General features: G+C 47.9%; 1 protein-coding gene across 2 annotated transcripts in view; it reads left to right on the top strand.

Moving 5' to 3' along the window:
- KIF5A (kinesin family member 5A) overlaps positions 1-20,971 on the top strand; it is a 29,010-nt gene extending 8,039 nt beyond the window's left edge. Inside the window, exons 2-30 of one of the 2 annotated variants that reach the window (XM_060412892.1) lie at positions 3,213-3,300; positions 3,394-3,467; positions 3,876-3,980; positions 4,235-4,283; positions 4,724-4,779; positions 5,003-5,090; positions 5,380-5,504; positions 5,993-6,097; positions 6,584-6,732; positions 6,837-6,985; positions 7,258-7,433; positions 8,426-8,494; positions 8,869-9,075; positions 9,374-9,520; positions 10,122-10,310; positions 10,670-10,787; positions 11,163-11,227; positions 11,328-11,437; positions 11,827-11,928; positions 12,427-12,487; positions 12,735-12,806; positions 12,968-13,072; positions 13,614-13,634; positions 15,700-15,916; positions 16,131-16,284; positions 16,597-16,679; positions 17,093-17,120; positions 17,580-17,694; positions 18,650-20,971. In XM_060412892.1, the coding sequence (XP_060268875.1) occupies positions 3,213-3,300; positions 3,394-3,467; positions 3,876-3,980; positions 4,235-4,283; positions 4,724-4,779; positions 5,003-5,090; positions 5,380-5,504; positions 5,993-6,097; positions 6,584-6,732; positions 6,837-6,985; positions 7,258-7,433; positions 8,426-8,494; positions 8,869-9,075; positions 9,374-9,520; positions 10,122-10,310; positions 10,670-10,787; positions 11,163-11,227; positions 11,328-11,437; positions 11,827-11,928; positions 12,427-12,487; positions 12,735-12,806; positions 12,968-13,072; positions 13,614-13,634; positions 15,700-15,916; positions 16,131-16,284; positions 16,597-16,679; positions 17,093-17,120; positions 17,580-17,658 (2,991 nt within the window). In that variant the 3' untranslated portion in view covers positions 17,659-17,694; positions 18,650-20,971. The remainder of the gene's footprint in view (positions 1-3,212; positions 3,301-3,393; positions 3,468-3,875; positions 3,981-4,234; positions 4,284-4,723; positions 4,780-5,002; positions 5,091-5,379; positions 5,505-5,992; positions 6,098-6,583; positions 6,733-6,836; positions 6,986-7,257; positions 7,434-8,425; positions 8,495-8,868; positions 9,076-9,373; positions 9,521-10,121; positions 10,311-10,669; positions 10,788-11,162; positions 11,228-11,327; positions 11,438-11,826; positions 11,929-12,426; positions 12,488-12,734; positions 12,807-12,967; positions 13,073-13,613; positions 13,635-15,699; positions 15,917-16,130; positions 16,285-16,596; positions 16,680-17,092; positions 17,121-17,579; positions 17,695-18,649) is intronic. The other variant, XM_012174665.5, reaches the window with a different exon arrangement.
- Positions 20,972-22,581: the final 1,610 nt, after the last annotated feature.

The following is a 22,581-nucleotide window of genomic DNA, read 5'->3' as shown; positions in this document are numbered from 1 at the left end:
TGTTAATTTTTTTGTTGTTACTAGTTTATGAGAGTTCTTTATATAGTAAGAGTATTAATCTCTTTGTTTTTAAAATTTAAAATTTTCCTTTTTATTTTTTTTATAATTTTCCTTTTTAAAAATTATATATTTTCATTTTAGAATACTTTCAAATCTAAATCAAAAAGAACAACAATAACAAAAAACTCCTAAAGTCCCACTGTCCAAGGATAACCACTGTTAACATGTTTCTCTATGCAAGGTATACATATATACATACCTTGTATACATATATAATACCATACATTTTTACTGAAATGGAATAATCCTTCATATACTTTTGTATGTATGTGTTTTACACTGCACACTATTTTAAAAACCACCTTTTCCTTAAAATAATTTTGTGTGTACCTTATCATGTTATTATACATTTTTCTGCAACTCACCTATACTATTTTCTTTCTTTAATTTCAAAGCAATATGTCATTGTAAAATATTTACATGTCACAGAAAAAATGTCATAAGCATAAGTTCCTATCATTCTGCTTTCCAGTGATAATCACCTTTAACAGATCTATATACAGTCTTCCATATCTTTTTCTAAGACTATTCTATCCCTATGCTTTTTAAAAATATATAATCATGTTATACAAATTGTTTTTATTTTTTCGTGTATTTGATCTTGGGCATGTTTTCATGTATTTGATCTTGGACAATGTAAACCAAACTTGCTCATTGTAATAAGAGTAGATTATGGAGGTATAACCAATATCTTCTTGATGGGTGTTTGAATTGTTTCTTCTTTTTCTTTAATACAAACTGCTGCAGTGAACATCCATCTACACACATCATTAAGTGCTTAAAGCAAGTTGCGATATGAATTCTTAGCATTGAAATCTGTGGGACAAATGAGGTACCATTTCACACCAGTCAGAATGGCTACGATCCAAAAGTCTACAAGCAATAAATGCTGGAGAGGGTGTGGAGAAAAGGGAAGCCTCTTACACTGTTGGTGGGAATGCAAACTAGTACAGCCACTATGGAGAACAGTGTGGAGATTCCTTAAAAAACTGGAAATAGAACTGCCTTATGACCCAGCAATCCCACTGCTTGGCATACACACAGAGGAAACTATAATTCAAAGAGACACGTGTACCCTAGTGTTCATCGCAGCACTGTTTATAATAGCCAGGACATGGAAACAACCTAGATGTCCATCAGCAGATGAATGGATAAGAAAGCTGTGGTACCTGTACACAATGGAATATTACTCAGCTATTAAAAAGAATACATTTGAATCAGTTCTAATGAGGTGGATAAAACTGGAGCCGATTATATAGAGTGAAGTAAGCCAGAAAGAAAAACACCAATATAGTATGCTAACGCATATATATGGAATTTAGAAAGATGGTAATGATAACCCTGTATGCGAGACAGCCAAAGAGACACAGGTGTATAGAAAAGTCTTTTGGACTCTGTGGGAGAGGGAGAGGGTGGGATGATTTGGGAGAATGGCATTGAAACATGTATAATATCATATAAGAGACGAATCGCCAGTCTAGGTTCGATGCAGGGTGCAGGATGCTCAGGGCTGGTGCACTGGGATGACCTGGAGAGATGGTGTGGGGGGGGGAGGTGGGAGGGGGGTTTGGGATAGGAAACACGTGTACACCCCTGGCGGATTCATGTTGATGTGTGGCAAAACCAATACAATATTGTAAAGTAAAAAAATAATAATAATAAAAAAGAAAGAAATCTGTGGGACAGAGTATGGCCAGTATGGACATTTGAATATTTAATAGAATTGTCCTCCAGAAGGGCCCTATCAGTTTACAGTAGTGTACAGTTTACAGTATCTTTTCATTGCAGAGAGCACTTGCACAACTTTTTCTCTTTGTGGATTCTGTTTTTGGGACTTCAGAATCTCTCACCACAGAGAGACCAGATAAATATTCCTGGTTGACTTTTATCATAAATCAGATTTTGAAAATCTTTTAAATATTAAAGACAATAGTTATTAGTATAAATATCCTTTTTGGAAAGAATTAAAAAGAAAAACAAAAAATACACTATTTTCTCACTCTCTTTGGCATTAAAAAATAAAAAACATAATACTTGCACCTGGTTTAAAAATGTAAACCTTCCAGGATAAAATGTAAAATGAAAGCCACCTCTCCCTCCCAGTTTCTGTCTCTAATCATTGTTATTTTTTGTACAGTTCCTTTTGGAAAAAAAAGTTTATCTATGTCAGTGCAATATTGTAGATATGCCCAGACCCACATCTCCAGCCTTCTCCAATGCTTATGATTTGTCTTAGTTAAAACATGTCTCCCAAACTCTGGTGTCTATAGACTTGCAGGTTAACCTATCAGTTGAATAAAGATGGACTCTGTAGCAAAATAATTTGACAACTATGTCATAGTTTCTTTATACCAAATAATGGGAAAATATGACTGAAAAGTTGTCACTTACCATGGAAAGCAAGCAGAGTCTCTTTGAACTGTACCAGAGATCTTCCCTTTAATATGATCAGATAGCAAATCTATTCTCTTTGGGTTCCTGGGTTGTAAATATTTTGTATCTTTAGCATTCTTATCAGCACACATGATGTATAACATTACCTGAATTTGCTTCACAGTTTCTCTTCACTTAAAGCTGTTTCCCTAAAGGAAGAACTGTATTTCTGATTTCATATGTTTTCTCACAAAGAGAGAGCGTGTGTTAATATTTCCTTAGCAGCTCAGTAGTTCAGCATTTGTCTGTTTCATTTACGCAGTAGGCAGCACACTATACATCTGCCCCTAACTTTGTATCTTCCAGTCATAATACATCTTTAATATCTTTTCATATCAGAACATATGGATCTATTGAGGAAGATTATTTTTTTAACTTTGTGGTAGATTTTTAATGTCAGTATATTGTTCTTCACTCTCTACAGCCTGTAGTCCTTTTGTCTTTTCTCATTTGATCCCAGGCAGGGGATCTGGGATGGTGAGTTTGTCACACCAAGGCTGGGATCCTCTCGTGTAGTATCGCCATGTGATACTCCTCAGTGACATTCTAGCCCACGGGTACGACTCCTGGGGTCAGTACTCAGCTTTGCTTCTCTTTGGTTTCCTTCATCCCCATAATTGTCCATGAGTACAGAAGGTTGAGGAACAGGTGCCTTTTCAGGTGTTTCTTCTTCCCCACACCTCCCTACTGATGTCTGCCGTCTTTTATTTCCACTCTAGGGGAAGCCATATGTCTTTGACCGTGTATTTCCCCCAAACACGACTCAGGAGCAAGTATATCATGCCTGTGCCATGCAGATTGTCAAAGGTAATGAGTGTATTTTTAGAGTGTACTTTTTCAAGCTCCCATTCCCTACCCTACTCCTCTCTAGCAGTGGTCTTTCTCTGCCATCTTTTCCAGATGTCCTAGCTGGCTACAATGGCACCATTTTTGCATATGGACAGACATCCTCAGGGAAGACACATACTATGGAGGTGAGGGTTCTAACTTTTATGGGAGAGAGAAGTTGGGAGTGTTAATGGGAGGCCAAGGAGTCTCAGTGGGGGAAGATCTAGGAATGAGGGCTGCCTGGTACAGCGTTATTGTGTAGCGCTGGAAGGGCAGTGTTATTGTGGAAGTTTAATGGACTCCCTTCAGCTTGCTGCTGTTCACCCTCCTTTCCACTACGCCAGTTTTCTTCTTTTACCTGGAAAAGCAGCAGCAATGACAGTTCAGAGGGCTGCTCAGTTCCCTCTTCCTTCCACTAAAGGTAGTGACCATCCCCTAAGTCAGGATGGTCTTCTTAGCAGCTATTACCTCTGTGTTCGTCTGCCTCCCTCTGAACTGTCTGATTCCTCTTGAGCCCCAGCCTCATTTGGAATACCCTTACCCTTACTCCCCAGGGAAAGCTGCATGACCCCCAGCTGATGGGAATCATTCCTCGAATTGCCCGAGACATCTTCAACCACATCTACTCCATGGATGAGAATCTTGAGTTCCATATCAAGGTGATCAGGGCATGACCACTGGGCATCCTCTTATGGGACTGGGAGGGGAGGATCTAGCATGAACCCACGGAGATCCTGGGCTCCCCAACTTATTCTCCCCCATGGTTACCTAAGTTCTTCTCTGCCAAAATAGTCTCTTCTGCCCTTTCCCTCCCACCACCACCATTTGAGTGGATCACATTAGCCTGTGATACCTGAATCAGATTTAAGATAGGCCCCCATCACTTTATACTTCTCCTTTCTTCCTAACCCAGGTTTCTTACTTTGAGATTTACCTGGACAAAATCCGTGACCTTCTGGATGGTGAGTGGTGTGTAATCCCAGTGGGTGGGTGGGGGGGTGAGGAAGGCAAGGAAGAGAATGATCACGGTGTTCTTGGCCTCTTGGGCTTAGGTGCTGTTTGATGAGAGGTGCAGCAGGCATACGAAGACACACACACTTGTACTCATGGCCCTTACCTTCACTCACCAAGAATTTCCAAAAACCGAAAGGGTCAGAAGATGAGCTTAGATGCCCAGACCCACATACAAACAACCTCAGCCTAGCTGGAGCCCTGGGGCTGGAATCCTGCAGGAGGGCAAACAGCCTTCAGAGTGAGCAGGGAGTTTAGGCTTCACAGGGGAGTCTTCTTCCCTTTTGAACACAGAAAAATCATCCATCTGAGCAGACTGCAGGGTAAAGGGGTTGGGTAGGTAGAGGGGTGGAAGTGCTGGCCTTGCTCACCCTGAATTGTCTCGATTCAGTGACCAAGACAAATCTGTCTGTGCATGAGGACAAGAACCGGGTGCCATTTGTCAAGGTGAGAGTGGGGCTGGAGCGAGCAGGTGGGGCCAGGGTATTGAGAGCGCGGGCACAGGAAGAGGGGAGATCACGGCCCAGGAGCCGGAGGGCAGACAGCCTGGACTGGGGAGGAGTCTGGGGCCTGGGCAAAGGCACTGCCTTGAGGGTCATTTGGTCACTGTGCAGGTAATTTAATCTGTAGACCAAAGTGTATGGGGTCACTGTCCATTTGCCCCCTGCAGGGTTGTACTGAGCGCTTTGTGTCCAGTCCGGAGGAGATTTTAGATGTGATTGATGAAGGGAAATCAAATCGTCATGTGGCTGTCACCAGTGAGTGGGGGAGATCAGGGGCTTTTGAGTCTGGCGTCTGCCTCTCCTCTGTGCCCATGGGGGCTGAGGGACTTGAAAGTGAGCAGGGGGAGGCTGTGTCCTCCTCTGGAGGAGAGATGCTTGTCTGTGAGAGCCTGCACCCTTGCTACCAGGGATACGTAGGGGCTGGGCTAGTCCCGGTGGACACCCCCCTCTCAGCAGGTGGGGGCGGTGGTCCGTGGAAGCTGAGGACTGAGGGCTTCATTCCACAGAGTCTGGTATAAGGACTGTCTCGTCCTGCCTCTTACAGACATGAATGAACACAGCTCTCGAAGCCATAGCATCTTCCTCATCAACATCAAGCAGGAAAATATGGAGACTGAACAGAAGCTGAGTGGGAAGCTGTATCTAGTGGACCTGGCAGGAAGCGAGAAGGTGGGGGTTCCTGCCAGGGTGAAGGGGGCAGGGAAGGAAGCCTTGAGGGGGGGTGGCCTTTTTAAAAATCAAAATAACTCTCATTGGGCTAGAATTCACATACTGTGAAGCTCACCATCTTAAAGTATACAGTTCAGCATGTTTGCAAAGTTGTGCGTCATCACCCCTGATGCCAGAACCTGTTCATCACCTGTTAACAGTCATGCCCTGGTCTCCCGTCCCCCATCCCCTGGTAACCACTAACCTACTTTCTGACTCTGGATTTGACTTTCTGGACATTTCACATAAATGGAATATTGTATAATATTGTGTGTGTGTAGGGGAAAGAGTCTGTAGCCAGAACATTTAGGGGACAAGAGGAGGGCCTTCTCCATCTTCTTTCCTATCCTCCTCTCCTTGGACTAAGCCACCTTATGAGGAGAAGGGGAGGAGGGAGCCCACTCGCTCTGCAGCCACTCATGACACACTCACCCTTTGTGCCCTGGTAGGTCAGCAAGACTGGAGCTGAGGGAGCCGTGCTGGATGAGGCCAAGAATATCAACAAGTCCCTGTCGGCCCTGGGGAACGTGATCTCGGCGCTGGCTGAGGGCACGGTGAGTGCTCCTTAGGGGTCCTCACCCCATCTTCTGCCTTCTCCTAATGCCCTCGCCTCATCATGCCCAATTCATGGGTTGCTCCACCCCTAGTAAGCACTACCATCCTTTCTTGCTTTTTTAAAATATTTTTTAAAAATTATTTTATTTATTTGGCTGCACTGGGTCTTAGTGGCGGCATGTGGGATCTTTAGTTGTGGCATGTGGGATCTAGCTCTCCAACCAGGGATTGAACCCAGGCCTCCTACATTGAGAGCACAGAATCTTCACCACTGGATGACCACCAGGGAAGTCCCGTCCTTTCTTTCTTTTTTTTGGCTGTGCCATGCAGCTTGCAGGATCTCAGTTCCCCAACCAGAGATTGAACCCAGACAATGGCAGTGAAACCCTGGAATCCTAACCACTATGCCACCAGGAAACTCCCTTACCATCTTTTCTGATTCCCCTGCTGAATTTTTCTGATTCAAGGCCTCTCTTTTCCTCCAGAAAAGCTACGTTCCATATCGTGACAGTAAAATGACACGGATTCTCCAGGACTCCTTGGGAGGAAACTGCCGAACAACGATGTTCATCTGCTGCTCACCGTCCAGCTACAACGATGCGGAGACCAAGTCCACCCTGATGTTCGGGCAGCGGTCAGTGGCGGGTCCCCTACTCCCTGCCCCAGCCCCTGCTGTGCTCTCCGCTCAGGGTCTTATGAGCCTTAATGGAGGTCTCATCTCTTCGTTCCCCTCTCCAGGGCAAAGACCATTAAGAACACTGCCTCCGTGAATCTGGAGTTGACTGCTGAGCAGTGGAAAAAGAAATATGAGAAGGAGAAGGAGAAGACAAAGGCTCAGAAGGAGACGATTGCAAAGCTGGAGGCAGAGCTGAGCCGGTGGCGCAATGGTTAGTGAGGGGTCCTGGGGGTGCAGGGAGCCAGAGAGCGCTCCTACGACCTCCAAGGAGGACTGTGCTTCTGGAGGGATGCGGTAGAGCAGTCATGAGGGAAAGCGAGAGGGGGCTGACTTCCTTTATTCCCCGCCCCCAGAAAGGTGGACGGTCCACTGGGCAAGAGACATGGAAGCCAGGAGGCTCTGCGACGGGCAGTGAGGGAGGAAGGGCCCGCGGGTGCAGCTGTTCCTGCCCCTATCCCTCACCTTGTTCTGCCACTTCGCCAGGAGAGAATGTGCCTGAGACAGAGCGCCTGGCCGGGGAGGATGCTGCCCTGGGAGCCGAGCTCTGCGAGGAGACACCTGTGAACGACAACTCATCCATTGTAGTGCGCATTGCGCCCGAGGAGCGGCAGAAGTACGAGGAGGAGATCCGCCGCCTCTACAAGCAGCTTGATGACAAGGTGAGGACATCGGGCAGGGCACGGGGGTGAGCCTGGTGGGATGGTAAGTGAGGGCTCAAAAGAGTAGCTTATCCTGACTGTTTTTCTGATTTTAAAAGAGATGAATGTTTGTTATTGAAATGTGAAAGATAAATAAAAACATATTGAAGAAAATTTCAATCGTTCCTTCTCCCGCCATTCAGAAATAAAGCCACACAACTGAGATTATACTGTATGTGTAACTTCACGTCTGATTTTTTCATTCTGCATTATATCATGAGCAGTTTCGTACTTTGTTAACAGTTCTTCACTGAAGTATTTTTAAATGGCTGCCTTACAGTCCATTTATCAGAATGCATTTAACCATTTATTTATTTACAGGCCTTCTAGGGTTTCGTGTTTTGTTAGTTGGTTATTTTTGCTATATAAATAACTTTGAAGTGACCATCTTTGTCTCTTGTCCATATAAGACTTTGCTTCAGTTAGAATGGAGTGCTGGAGTGGGATTTCTCAGTTAAAGGATGTGAACATTTCAATGCTTTTTCTGTACACTGTTCAAGGTTATACTAACTTCCAGAAAGAAAGGAATTAAAAAGTGAGGAGAGGGCAGGAATCAAGGAGAGAAGCTGAGGAAAAGGCTTCTTTCTTTTTAGGATATAGAGTTCCTTTCTTTCCTTTTAAAATATTTATTTATTTGGCTGTGCTGGGTCTTAATTGCAGCAGTCAGGATCTCTGATCTTCATTGCGGTATGAGGGATCTTGAGTTGCAGCATGGGAACTCTTAGTTGTTGCATGTGGGATCTAGTTCCCTGACCAGGGATCGAACCCAGGCCCCCTGCATTGGGAGCACAGAGTCATAGCCACTGGACTACCAGGGAAGGCCTAGGATGTTTTGAACTCAAAGCCTAAACTATCTGAATTTTTATCAAGATCCATATCTGCCCCAAGCTCCCAAGTCTAAACTGGAATGAGAAGCTTCCCTTCATTCCATCTTATCCCCTTGCCTCCGATAGGATGATGAGATCAACCAGCAGAGCCAACTCATAGAGAAGCTCAAGCAGCAGATGCTGGACCAGGAAGAGGTAATGGGAAGGAGGGCAAGACAGAGGAGAGGGCTGTGTGTCCATCCCTGAAAGGCAGGAAAAAGACCTTTTCTGGAAAGATGGAAGAAGGGGCATTCTGCTTAGGGGTTAGTCACCTCCCCAAGACAATAGAAATCTGGGGGCTTAATTGGGCTTTTGCTTAAAGCACAGAAGCTGGAGTCTGGGTGCTCCTTCATTGTGGTACCCTATTTCTATGAAGCTGAAAGCCCCATTCCTCTTGACTCTTGCTTGGACCCTTGCCTCTCTCCTAGAGCTATACCTGGGTGAGGGGGGCTCAGCTTCCCCAGGCCAAGGAGCCGGCGAGCTGGTCACTGGCAGAAGACTCCTGCCCATGACCCACCCCTCCCTTGCAGCTGCTGGTGTCCACTCGAGGAGACAATGAGAAGGTCCAGCGGGAGCTGAGCCACCTACAGTCAGAGAATGATGCTGCAAAGGATGAGGTGAAGGAAGTGCTACAGGCTCTGGAGGAGCTGGCCATGAACTATGACCAGAAGTCCCAGGAGGTCGAGGAGAAGAGCCAGCAGAACCAGCTTCTGGTGGATGAGCTGTCTCAGAAGGTGGTGAGTGGCCAGCCAGGAGCACCCTGACCTCAGAACACCTTCTGCGTCCAGAGGGAACTCTGCTTCCTAAGAGGGTGGTATCGTGTTTGTACCTTTGTGCTGTCCTTCAGTTCGTGGTGGGCCCCTCTCCCACTCCATCACGTTACCCTCCTGAGCATTCTTTCTTCCAGACCCTTCTGCAGGGCTTGTGTTCTCTTTGTAGCAACCATCAGGGTCATGCATGAAGGGAGAGGCCTCTGGCTGGTGGGGGAGGGAAGCAGGAAGATGGTGCTGGCATGACCTGAAGGACTGTCCCCAGGCCACCATGCTGTCCCTGGAGTCTGAGTTGCAGCGGCTGCAGGAGGTCAGTGGACACCAACGAAAACGGATTGCTGAGGTACTGAACGGGCTGATGAAGGACCTGAGTGAGTTCAGTGTCATCGTGGGCAACGGGGAGATTAAGCTGGTGAGTGGAGAAAGACGTGGCGGCCTTGTTCAGATCTTTCTTGTTCTGGGCACTGGTGGGAGGTGTAGGTGAGACACTCATGTCCTCAGAGATACTGAGAGGAGGGGGACAAGATCCAGGAAGCACACCTGCAAACTAGACACAGGAAAACACGCAGAGGTTTGCATAGACTCAACTGAAATACACATTTTAGATCTACATACCTGGTGAAATTTACATTGCTGGATAAGGAAGCAGTGGAGATGTGCTTTTAGCAGGATTTGGAGACGGGGGCACAAAATTAGGAATGATATAGAGAGATCTGTGGCAGTGACGATGCCCCATCTGTGTGATCAAGTGGATCAGTCTGACTACAGAATATCCTGTTTCTCTATAGAAGGGAAGAGGGTGGCTGTCAGAACAGATCGTTGGATGCAGAGAGGGGGATTCAGTGTGAAAAGCCAGGTGGTACAGAGCTGCTAAAAGTTGTTTGGAACATACCTGTCCCACTGGAGTCCCTGTGCCTGTGGGTGTGTGTGGGGCTAGGCCGAGTGGAAGGAAATGGATAAGGGGCTTCCCAGGAGCAAAGAGGCACCTCCTCCCTCCCATGTTCACCCCACAGCCAGTGGAGATCAGCGGGGCCATTGAGGAGGAGTTCACGGTGGCCCGACTCTACATCAGCAAAATAAAATCTGAAGTCAAGTCTGTGGTCAAGCGGTGCCGGCAGCTGGAGAACCTTCAGGTCGAATGTCACCGCAAGATGGAAGTGACTGGGCGGGAGCTCTCATCCTGCCAACTCCTCATCTCCCAGGTGAGTGCCAGAGGTAGAGAGCCTCTGGGTGCCGTGGGAGAGGCAACTCTGTGGTTGTGGGATGACTGCTAGCACCGATGTTTCTGTCAAGGGCCTAGGGTCAACTGAAGTCAAGGACAGAAGAGCTAGGGGAAGCAGGAGAGGGTCCAGGCTAGAGAATTGAAGGTTCAGGGGGATACTGCCCTCTGAACCAAGAGAGTCTAAAGCAAGGGTCTCCAGAGGAATGGCCCTCAATCCTGCATCCTGGTGGAAGGTGTAGCAAGGAGCGGGGAGAGCTGGAGCTTGTGGAGGTCTGTGCTGCCTGGAGTTGGGCCCTTGACTCTATCTATCTTCTTCGTCACCAACCCTCACCCCATCAGCATGAGGCCAAGATCCGCTCCCTGACGGAATACATGCAGAGCGTGGAACTCAAGAAGCGGCACCTGGAAGAGTCCTATGACTCCCTGAGTGACGAGCTGGCCAAGCTCCAGGCCCAAGGTGAGGCCTGCTTAAACCTCCAACCCACCCGTCCTGGGACCTGAGATCAGAGAGGGTGTTAGGAGGCAAAGCGACAAACATCACAGGAAGCTGCCTATCAGCACACTCACCAAAGCATTAGACTGAAATCCTGGAGTCCAGCTCACATGCTGCTTAGCATGCTTTGGCATGTAGCTCATTTTACGTGAACCATAAACCCTCCATCATTCTCTGTCCCTGCTATATGAAATTGGACAATCCTCACCCAGAAGAACATCCCTGTGGGCCCATTCTAAGGGTAAATGTGCCCTGCCCTGCCCGGCGCTCTGGTCACAATGTGAAGTTCTGTCTGGAGGTGGTAGGTGTGATATAAACCGCTTCCTCCCTCTCCCTCAGAAACTGTGCATGAGGTGGCCCTGAAGGACAAGGAACCAGACACCCAGGACTCAGAAGATGTGAAGGCAAGTGGGGAAAGTGTTGGGGAGACTGGGGTGTGGCAGGGCCCTCACCAAGCTGGTGGCTGGGAGTCTGGCATTGAGCTTGGGTGGGGTTGTGTTGCAGAAGGCCCTGGAGGTGCAGATGGAGAGCCACCGGGAGGCCCATCACCGGCAGCTGGCCCGGCTCCGGGACGAGATCAATGAGAAGCAGAAGACGATCGATGAGCTCAAAGAGTAAGAGTTCCCCAGGGTGGCTCCAGTCTCCACCTGGTCCCCTCACCTTGCTGGGTCCACGCACACACTCCCTCTTGCACCAGGATCCAGTTCTTTAACTTCTATGGGTCATGCCCCAGCAAAGACATGACTTTGCAGTCCAGCTCCAGGAGGTACAAGGAGTGAGGACTAGTCCCTGTGCTCCAGGCTTCTCTGATTTGATAGCTCAGGGCCCCTTATCCTGCCATGGAAGCAGCAGCCTGAGTCCGCCTCTAATATACCCCGAGGTAGATGCGTCAACCCTACAAGGACTTATGTGTACAAGAAGGAAAGTGTTGGAGGGGTCAGTCTCCCCTTTGTCCCTCACTGACATCTCCTTGTTCTCCCCAATACTTCCTTGCTCTCCACAGCCTGAATCAGAAACTCCAGTTAGAGCTGGAGAAGCTCCAGGCTGACTATGAGAAGCTAAAGAATGAAGAACATGAGAAAAGCACCAAACTCCAGGAGCTGACGTGAGTGACGGGTCCGCCTGCAGACCTGAGACTACATGGGCTCAGATGGCTACTCACACATGCCACAGGGATAGGACGTGATCTAGATGGGGATACGGTGATCACAGGAAGCCAGGTCCTCAAAAGAACAACTTGATGGCAAGGGGGAAAATAAAGGAGACTTCTGTTCAGTATTAGCTGACATGGAAAGATGTGGGTGATGTTCCATGAAGTGTAAAAAGCAGGTTATCAACAGTAGGAATGGTATAATCTCGTAACATTTATGTGAGAGCCACATGCATGGAAGAGTCTGGAAAGATGGACACCAGAATGTTCACTGTGGTTTGATCTGCAAGTGGTAGAATCATGGGCTTTTTATGGAACTCATCTTACTTTTCTCATTTATGCACTGTGAACATGAATAACTAGTTTAGTAAGTAATAAAAAAATATAGATCAAGGAATGGAGGAGGGACAGAGGAGCAGGGTGGCCCTGAGTGCTTTTTATGTCTTCCTCCAGATTTCTGTACGAGCGACATGAGCAGTCCAAGCAGGACCTTAAGGGCCTGGAGGAGACAGTTGTGAGTGACTTCCCTTCTGTGCCAAGCCAACAGGGGGGTGGCTTGTGTCCAACCCTCCCCGTGATTTCTTCTGCACCCTGTTTCTCCTACCTTTCTGTGAAGTAAGCCTGTGGGATGATCAGGACACACCTTTTTGTAAAAAGATGAGTGACTCACTTGTCTGGAGAGACTGAAGGATCCAGTAGTTTTGGAGGGGGAATGGTGACCTCGTATGTGGTGGCCTCAAATTTTTCATCATTCTTTGCAGGCCCGGGAACTCCAGACCCTCCACAACCTTCGCAAACTGTTCGTTCAAGACGTCACGACTCGAGTCAAGAAAGTGAGTGCTGCCTCGGGGTCTTCCCAGCCCCCATATCCCTGTCCTGTCCTCAGGTTTCTCCAGCCCCTGTGGCCTTCAGTGGGGCTTCCGGGCCCGGTCTGAGTGGGGCCTGACTGGCCTCAGGATGGCCGTATCTTTCCCCCCGCCCTGTCTCTCCTCAGAGTGCAGAAATGGAGCCCGAGGACAGTGGGGGGATTCACTCCCAAAAGCAGAAGATTTCCTTTCTTGAGAACAACCTGGAACAGCTTACAAAGGTTCACAAACAGGTAAGAGCGAGGGCAAGGGTTGAAGAGAACTCTTGAGGCCTGGGATCCCTAAATCCTCAGAGGCCCTTGGATTTAGAAAAATCTTATTGCATGTCTTCCTTCCCTTTCCCTCTTCCCTTTCCTACTGACCCCTTCTTTATGCTGTATTTGGTTCCACGTTTACCCTGTTCTTGGTTCTATGCCTGTTTTCCCTTTCCCAAAGCTCCCAACCTGCCTCTGCTCAAGTGGAATTCCCAGGCCTATGTTGTTGGAGGGTGAGGTGGAAACCAATAGAAGTTTCAGAGGCGTGGGCCTGGGACTGCGTGAGGGACGCTGGGCAGACCGTGGCCAGAGTGGAGATCACTGAGCCAGAGGCAGCCAGGGGAGCTGGGCTTTCTCTTGTGGCGAGGACTCTATCTGCCTAGGCCTGGGGCAGGCACGCAGAGAAATGACACGATGTTGTCCCAAATGGCCCAGGCAGCCCCTGGTCGGGGCCAGTGAAAACTCCTGTGTATTAAGTTGCTGCCTCTCTGTCCCCCTCCTTGCTGCTGCGGTTCCTTAGGTGGAAGACTGGGTTTCAAAGGTATGGGGTGGGGAGGTGGCGGGGCAGTCCAAAGGAGTCAGGACAGGAAATGTTTGGTGCCCACAGAGCAGGTAACCCTCCCTAGTGCCATACAGCTGAGCCTTGAAGACTGGTGCAGCACTGTCAGCTGGCTCTTTAAACAATTCTGAGAATAAACCCTAACCTATTCTTCATTCCTGTCTTTTCAAATCCACCTTAAAATGCTTTTTACGCTCATATTCTCATTAAACTAGAGCTTCAGCTTTTCTTCTTCCCAGTGCCATACCCAGCATATACAGTCAATACCCAGGACACCTTCTTATTTTTTTAATAATGAAAAAAAAAAAAAATCCTAGAGTTGTGGCCCAATGATGGTACACAGGGTTTATTTTATTTGGACCTGCAGAAGGCCTTACTACCATCTTTTCCCCTGTGCTTATTATCCAACAGTGTGACAACATTATAGAAAAGTTAAAAGATGGAAACATTTGTAATCAGTTTTGCCATTCTTTTTGTGTTCATTTTCCTTCTCTCTCCAAATGCATATTACATTGCGTCCCTCCCCACCCCCCCCACAACTTTTTATTGTGGTAAAATACACATAACATAAAATTTGCCACCTTTAATCATTTGCAGTGTACCATTCAGTGGTATTAAATCCATTCATAATGTTGTGCAACCATCCCTACCATACCGCTCCTTAAGTCTTTTCATCTTGTAGAACTGAAACTCCATCCCTATTAAATAGTAACCTCATTCCCCACTCTCTCTAACCCCTGGCAACCCCCATTTTACTTTCTGCCTCTTTAATTCTGACTGCTTTAAGAATCTCAGTAGAATCTAAGTGGAGTAATCTGGAATTTGTCCTTCTGCACCTGGTTCATTTGACTTAGCATAATGTCCTCCAAGTTCATCTGCACTGTGGCACATTTCAGGATATCACAGGCTGTTTTCTTCTTCCCTCTCCACCCCCACCCCCATGCCTCTGTTCTAAGTCTCAAAGACCAGAAACTACTCACCTATAGGCTAGGACTCCTCCTAATTTCATCCCTCAGGGGACACAAGACTAGAAAGGAAAACACTAGAGATGTAGAAACCTCTCAGTTAAACAGGACCTTAAATAGCCAGGGCTGCAGCCTGTGACAAATTGAACTGAGTTATTGTCACAGCAAAAACATTGTTTATGATCTGTAAGTTGTCCAAAATGAAAGGGACAATTCTCCCAGCGTCCTCTGCTACATCGATGTACCTGGTATCTTCCAAGGCCGGCTCTTTATGCAATCTGTAGACCCCCAGTCACTGTGTGAGACATTGTAATAAGTTCAGGAAGTCTCTTCCTGGCCGTAAGGTGGTTGCTTAATTATAATGGGGAGAGGGCCGGCCCAGGAAATCCTCGAACATGAAGGTAATGAGCAGAAATGTTTGCGAGACCTCAAACATTTTCTTTCCTTCCTATGGGGCAGCCGTGTGGATGTGTGGATGTGTGGGGGGGGGGGCGCCTGTATTCCAGCTTCTGCTCCTGCTCTGCACTGCACCGAACCTGTGCTCAGCCCCATATCCACCCTCCAAACTGCTACTGTGCTCTTGCTGCCTTGCCCTGTGCATGCCCACATAGCCATCTCTGGGTAAGGGGGGTGCCTTGTCCCTATGGTTGCCCTAGGGCTGTTGGTCTGGCACCAGCTGTGAGATACTGGGGATTTGGTGGTGTTTTGGGCCAGGAAGAGATAAGAACAGGGCACTATCACAAGAGTTCTAGGCTAAAAACTAAAGATTAATCTGTAGCATGCATCATTCCTTGGTTGAATTTTTTTTAAATAAGTGACTTAAAAAATAAAAGAGTTCTGGGCTACAGAGGAGTTGACATGTTTTGCTGCTCAGAAAACGATGTAACTTTTTAATGCCTGGCCCGTTTGCTGAAGGAAGAAGGAAAGCACTTTCCAGCGCAGCAGTTAGGTAAAGGGATGAGGCCTTTGGAGAAGACACCGCGGCGTCCGCCTCCCTGATGGCACTTTTCTGTATTCTCTCTCCTGCCCGCACCCCCAACTCTGCTTTTCTCTGGGCCTCTGACCTGGGGCTCACCTCACAGCTGGTACGTGACAATGCAGATCTGCGTTGTGAGCTTCCTAAACTGGAAAAACGACTTAGGGCTACGGCTGAGAGAGTTAAGGCCCTGGAGGGTGCACTGAAGGAGGCCAAGGAGGGCGCCATGAAGGACAAGCGCCGGTATCAGCAGGAAGTGGACCGCATCAAGGAGGCTGTGCGGTACAAGAGCTCCGGCAAGCGGGGCCATTCTGCCCAGATTGGTGAGTGGGCAGTGGGATCACACTCTGGGGGATCCTAGCAAATTCCTTGATGTTAAGCAACCCCACCCCAGCCTCACCCCACCACTCCTGCCCCAAAAAGTAGAAAGTGAATTACTATCTTATAAGCAACTCAGTTCAACTATAGCTCAGGGACCCAGAGTGACTGCAGAGGATAGGTGGTCTCTTCACGGTCATCTTCCTTCCTTTGCTGCAGCCAAACCCGTCCGGCCTGGCCACTACCCGGCATCTTCACCCACCAACCCCTACGGCACCCGGAGCCCCGAGTGCATCAGTTACACCAACAGCCTCTTCCAGAACTACCAGAACTTGTACCTGCAGGCCGCACCTAGTTCCACCTCAGATATGTAGTGAGTTACTGTGGGCATAGGCGGAGCCCCAACCCAAGGCTCTCTGCACCTTATAAGACATAAGATTGGGTTAATTATTTGGTGGGATTCAATTATTTTCCTAAGTAGCTTCATTTCTAACCCTTTCTCAACTTCAGACCTTTGATTAGAAGGTGGGCATCTGCCCTCCTAATCTTCAGCCATGTTTGTCGTCTTCTGGTCTTGGGGGCAGGGTGGATGGCTCCATCCCTGAGGGTGAGTGTGGATCAGTGGTCCTTGGAATAGTGCAAGGTGGGTATTAGATGTTGCATCTCTCTCCTCTTCTCTATCCAGCTTTGCAAACTCCTGTACCAGCAGTGGGGCCCCGTCTTCTGGCGGGCCCTTGACTTCCTACCAGAAGGCCAACATGGACAATGGTGAGTGAACAAGATGGGTAACCAGCCTTTGGGATCCCCAGGGCAAACTGGAAAGTATCAGAAGAATAAGTGACCCTGTGCCTACAGCTCAAACAGTGTGCCTCCCTTCAGGGTCTTGGGCTCTTAGAAGTGGGGTCACATGCCTGTCCCCACCATTCCCTTCCCTCCCTTGCCCCTTCCCTTCCATTCTCCTCTCCTCTGTGAGGGCTCAGGGAGACTTTTTGTCAAACCAAATAATGATGCAGCTCAGAGTGGGTGAAGACAGAGCGCCACAGACCAAGGTGGCAGCTATGTTCCCAAGACTCTGACCTTTCTCTTCAAGGAGTTAGGATGAGAGAGGGTTTGAGATTGTTGGTAATACATCTCTTTTTTCCCTTCTTCCAATCCTGTGTTCTCCACGGTGATCTCTACAGGAAATGCCACAGATATCAATGACAATAGGTACGCCAGTCCCCACTGTTCTTGGGCTCTCTGGGTGAGAACAGAAGAAATGGTTACCTTTCCCTTGTGCCCAATTTAGGGGTTCCCCAGAGCCTTTGGGGAGAGGAGGAGGAAATGAGAGCCACTCTCACCATCACCGTATTGTCCAGGAGATCCAGTCATTCCCCTGCCTCTCTGTAGAGCACTGTCCCCTCCTCCAGTCCGCCCTATGGCTCCTCACCATTTCAGCTGTGGGGGCGGGGGGAAAACCGCCATGGACGTCTGATGACCTGGGTTTCTCTCCTGTGTTGGGGAACTTTGTGACCTTGGGCAGATGAGCTCCATCTCACTGGCCTTGATTTGCCCAGTGTTGCTGTCCTTGGTTATCTCACAGGCATGCTGAGAGAGCAGAGTGACAGGAATGCTGTCATTTATATGGGAGCTGACAACGCTGTGATTGTGTTGGGTCTCTTCTTCCAGGAGTGACCTGCCTTGTGGCTATGAGGCTGAGGACCAGGCCAAGCTGTTCCCTCTCCACCAAGAGACGGCAGCCAGCTAATCTCCTACAGGGGCTGCTGCAGACCTGCACTTTCAGGTAGTTTCAGGCTGCTTCCTCTGAACAGTCTCAGGTTGCTTCCTTCCTTGCCTCAGCTTCTTTGTTTCTCCTGCTTTTTTAATCATCTCGGAACTTTTACTAAATAGTTGTCCCTCAACTCCTGCTATCCCCTCCTAGGGGCTACATCGGAACTGCCCGGTGTCCCCTGGACACGGGCCCCTCCCTCCTGCCTTGTGCCTGGTGATAGTGGTAGCCACAGTACTGCCTTTCTGCCACTAGGGGTCACTGCAACATGTCAGAAGAAGTGGGCAAAGGCACTGTCCATCTACAGCACCAAGGGTCACCGAATCTATTAATGGTAGATACTAGGAGATCTTAGGGACAGGGAGGCCTGGCAGGCTGCAGTCCATGGGGTCACAAAGAGTCAGACACGACTGGGCGACTGGACAATAGCAACAATTAGAAGAGCTCTGTGTCCTGCATTCTTCCTATCTGTATATATCACCATTAAGCTTTAGGAAATGCCAGTGGAGGTGGAAAACTGTATATGCCTACCTTCAAGCCTTCCCCACCTCTGTCCCCTGTGCTCTCCCAGCAGTGCAGGCACCTTCCTGGTTCTCCTGTGTCGCCAGGTTTCTCACCAGGGCTGCTTTAGGGCTCAGAAGCGAGCAATGGGATCCTTGAAGAGTAAGAAACAAGAGATCATGGCCTCCTATTGGGCGGCATCCAAGCTGAGCCCTTTCCAGGGGTTTTCCAGAATAACAGGGCAGGCACACACACAGGCAGAAAGGCATGAGAAGCAAGCAGTAGGAATGGGGGAGGGAGTTAGGGAGGGCCTGGGGGTGGAGGAGCAGGGGCTTGGGAGGGTGGCATCTGGTCGTTGGTATCAAACAAACAGCTTGGAAACCCAAGCTGGCCTAGATGTCACCCTGTTCCAGTTCAGTAGCCAGGCTGCAAGGTGGTTCCTCACAATTTCTTTCTCTTTCTTCCCCAGTTTCTAAGAGGGACTGAGGCCTCTTCTCTCAGCATGCTGCAAACCTGTGGTCTCTGATACTAACTCCCTCCCCAACAGCCCTTGTTGTTCGACTGTACTATGTTTGATGTCTTCTCTTACTCTGTATCTCTTTGTATTCTATATCTATATTATCAAAAGCTGCTGCTATGTCTCTCCTCTATGTCTTACTCTCTAGTATCTAATGATGTATTTAGCAATTTCTAAGCATAGTGTACCCTCCTCATTTGGGGCCATAGGGAAGGGGGGGTCAGTGTTTCTTCTCTCTCTCATATATGCGTTTCTCACACTGAGTGGTGTTAGTCATGGAGATGATTAAAAAAGGAAAATGGGAGCTAGAGGGCTGTGATCCTTCACAAACACACACACACACACACACACACACACATATACACATGCATGCACACAAAGCCTTAAGCAGAAGAATGTCTTAGCATCATAAGATACAGAAAGGGCCTTTTCCTCCCTCCTCTTCCACTTTTAGCACAGAGGAGGATAAAATGGAAGGACTGCTTAAATTATACGAGAATTTTCTTCAGACACCCCTCACCTGAACCGAGGGGTTCTGGGTGTGCACCTCTGCCCCTTGAAGTCTGCCTTTTGCCTCCTCCTTCCTATTCCCCCTGGAAAACCAAGAACATGGACTGCTCAAGGGACCACTTCCCTTTCTCCCTGAAACTCCTTTTGATATTCTCTACCCCAGAGCTCCTGACTAGAAGCCAAAGCTGCTTAAAATGATTTTGCAAAGTTAAGGAGGCCAACCTATTCCCAACAGTCTATCAGATGGTTGCTCACCTGTCCACAGGAATAGTTCTAGCCAAGCAGAAGCAGTAGGATTGCTTCTTCAGCTTTGGGGGTAAACAGGCTGGAAAATTCCTAAGTGTTTTTTGCCACAGTGATGAGCTGGATTCCTTTCTCTGTCCCATATTGGGCTGCATGTTCTTCCACGTCTCCACCTTTTGGTGTGGGGGCTTCCAGTTCATTGGCAAAATAGCTATCTCGAAATGCCTTCCTTTCAGACTGGAGCTTGACTTTTCCCTGATGATATACATTAATTTTTTTTCCCAAGAATTCCTTCTATAATGTCCTTATCAGGCATTAAGTGCACTTTAAAGAAAGGGGCAGGGCAGCTTTTCCAGAGGTGGAGGAGCCCAAGGGCTGGACCCGGGATATAGGTGGGGGGGCTCTCCTGCTCCCATGTAATTGACAGGACTATGGTTTTGTTTTCATATCCTTTCCTACCACATGGTGCTAAGGGGGCTTTCCAGGTAACTGCAGGGATGCAGAGTGGAGGTCACAAGCCAGTCCAAATCAAGAAAGAGTCCAGATAGCCTGTCTTATCTGGGATGGAAGAACAGGGTAGCAGACCACCCATCACCTAGTTTCTTAACCAGGAAAGAAAGCTCAGTGTGCCAGCTGGTAAATACAGGCTGTCGTGGCCCATTACTCCGTCAAGGGAAGAAGTCCCTTCTCCCTTTACCTGTCGGGCCTTTCAGCAACTAAAGAGAAATGCAGGGAAAAAATATACCAGAGGGGTATGGAATAAATCCAAGGCGGTGATATTCAAATGTTTTTCAGAACCAATCTTATAATAGAACCCTGATATAAAAAGTAACTAGAAGTGAGGCAGAGCTGGGCATTTTGCATTTTTACTGTTTAATGGAAAATGGTTCATTAGTTGAGGACCCCTTGAATGGTCCTAAGAGACCCTGAGGGTTCCTGTAGAGTAGTTTGAAAACCACTGCTCAGAGGAAAGGGATGTAATCTGGCTCCCCTGCCCCAAGCAAAGAAGGAAAGAGTGGGGTCAGTGAGCTACGCTGTCTCCAGACCCTGGTGAAGAGGAAGGAAGACTCCTGTGTACCTGGAGACTTGTGCTCATATCAGCCCCCAGGGCCCCCAAGACTCCAGTGGGTTTTACGTACTCTTGCCACCAAATGATTCTCTTCAAACACAGAAGAAAATGTGAATGTATCGGGCAGATGAGGAGAGAGGTGACAGAGGGATCAGCCTTCTCTTGAGCAAGATGTAAGGGAAATAGAATTCACTTACGCAAATAAGGAAAGCCTTCACCAGAAGCTTCACTCGACCGTCCTCCTCCTTCCCCTCCCCTCACCCCCTCACCCCCTCACCACCTTCCTTTCAGAGAGCCAGGGTCTCCACTTGGGGCACCTGGCCTGCTCACTCACTTCTGCCAAAATGTTGCATGCCAGCGTGGACGACAAACCAAACCGCACCAACCCCTGTGTGTATTTACTTGATGTACATAGATATCTTTAAAATAAAATAAATTCAGTGATGACGCTCCGGTGTTGCAAATCTTTATCCCTCCCCAGTCTCCCTCCCTTCCCTGCAGGTAATGGCATTATGACAGTGTGGGACATTATGACAGTCTTCCAGGTGATTTTCCATATAGTTACATGTAGGTTTCCCCTCTGCCCCCACTTGACAATATATCCTAGAGGTCTTTTCACGTCAGTATACATGCTTACCTCACTAAAAAATATACATATATTTTTTCCACAAACTTACCCTATAATTTATTCAACCATTCAATGTTGGTGGACACTTATCCAGGTTGTCTGTAATTTTTAACAACAATGGGATCCTGTTTTCTTCCTTGTTCTCCCACAGACCACTGTCAGCCCCAGCATCAGTTCCATCCCTCCCTTGCCAAGAGCTCAATTCTCAGGCTCAAGATTGTTCATCACAGTCCCCCTTCTAACCCCCCACTCCAGGGCACAGCCCCACCTGTTGTCCCTGGTCTCACTTAAAAGCTTCTGAGATGAACAGAGAAAACCCCACAACTAAAACACTGGGGCAGTTAAAAACAAAGAGCCACAGAGCTAACTGGACCTTGGTGCTGGCTTAACATTCTGTGTATCTCTGCTGTTTTCTCTCCCACTTCCCAGAGCAACTGGTTTAAACCCTCCCTCTTAAATCCTTTCTTACTCGCCTCTCTTAGGCAACAACTATGTCTGTTTTAAAGCGTAAATTAAGGTGATGGAGTGTGAAATTCTTCATTCCCTCCCTCCCAAACACACACACCTACACACTTCCATCTACACAGATCCCTTTTGTTTCTACTTTCTGACAAGTGATAAATCTCCCTTCTCTGGGCTAAATCAAGGCCCTTCTAGATTTTCTTTCTTAAGGTACTTACAAAGACTCCATAGAAAAAACAAAAGTGATGCGGTCTTGGGCAGTTTGCATCTTATTTGTTAACTTCTATTTTAATGAATTTGACTCTTCTCCTTGGTGAGGTCTCCCTAAAAAGTGTGTTTTTACCATGTGTTTCCCTATAAGGCACTCCCTGCCAGGTTTTCTCATAACCAAATTTCCTGAAAAAGTCTTAAGCTTTCCCTCCCCTCTTTCTCACTTCCTACTTATCCCTCAGCCCATCCTGATCTGGCTCTTGTTCTGCTGAAAGTGCTTTCCAAAGGTCACCAGTTGTGGGACTGCCCTGATAGTCCAGTGGTTAAGACTCTGCCTTTCTACTGCAGAGGGCATGTGTTCAATTCCCCTTCTGGGAACTGAGATTCCTCATGCTGCATAACACAGCCAAGCAAGAAAAAAAATTAAAGCCCCTAGTTGCCAAAGACAACTCAACTCCCTTGGCTTTTGTGACCCTGCTCTCCTGGCCCTGTTTATTTCTCTGGCCACCCCTTCTCAGTCTTCTCCCACTAGCCTCTCACATGCTGGTCTATGCCAGGGTTCAGTCATTGGACTTTCCTTGGAGTTGTCATTCATGTCTACAGATTCCTCACAAAAATTAAACTCCTATTCCCAGCCCAGATCATTCTGCTGAACTCTGGGCCCAGATATCCTGCTGACCTCAGGTGCCCTAAACACTGTTAGGCAAAAGCCCGGGATTCATTCTCAGTGTCTCCCTCTCCCTCAAAGCCCACATCCACTGT

The sequence above is a fragment of the Ovis aries genome, chromosome 3 (assembly GCF_016772045.2).
Source record: "Ovis aries strain OAR_USU_Benz2616 breed Rambouillet chromosome 3, ARS-UI_Ramb_v3.0, whole genome shotgun sequence".
Taxonomy (NCBI): domain Eukaryota; kingdom Metazoa; phylum Chordata; class Mammalia; order Artiodactyla; family Bovidae; genus Ovis; species Ovis aries.
The sequence above is the reverse complement of the archived record's forward strand: the minus strand, read 5'-3'. Positions and strand labels throughout refer to the sequence as shown.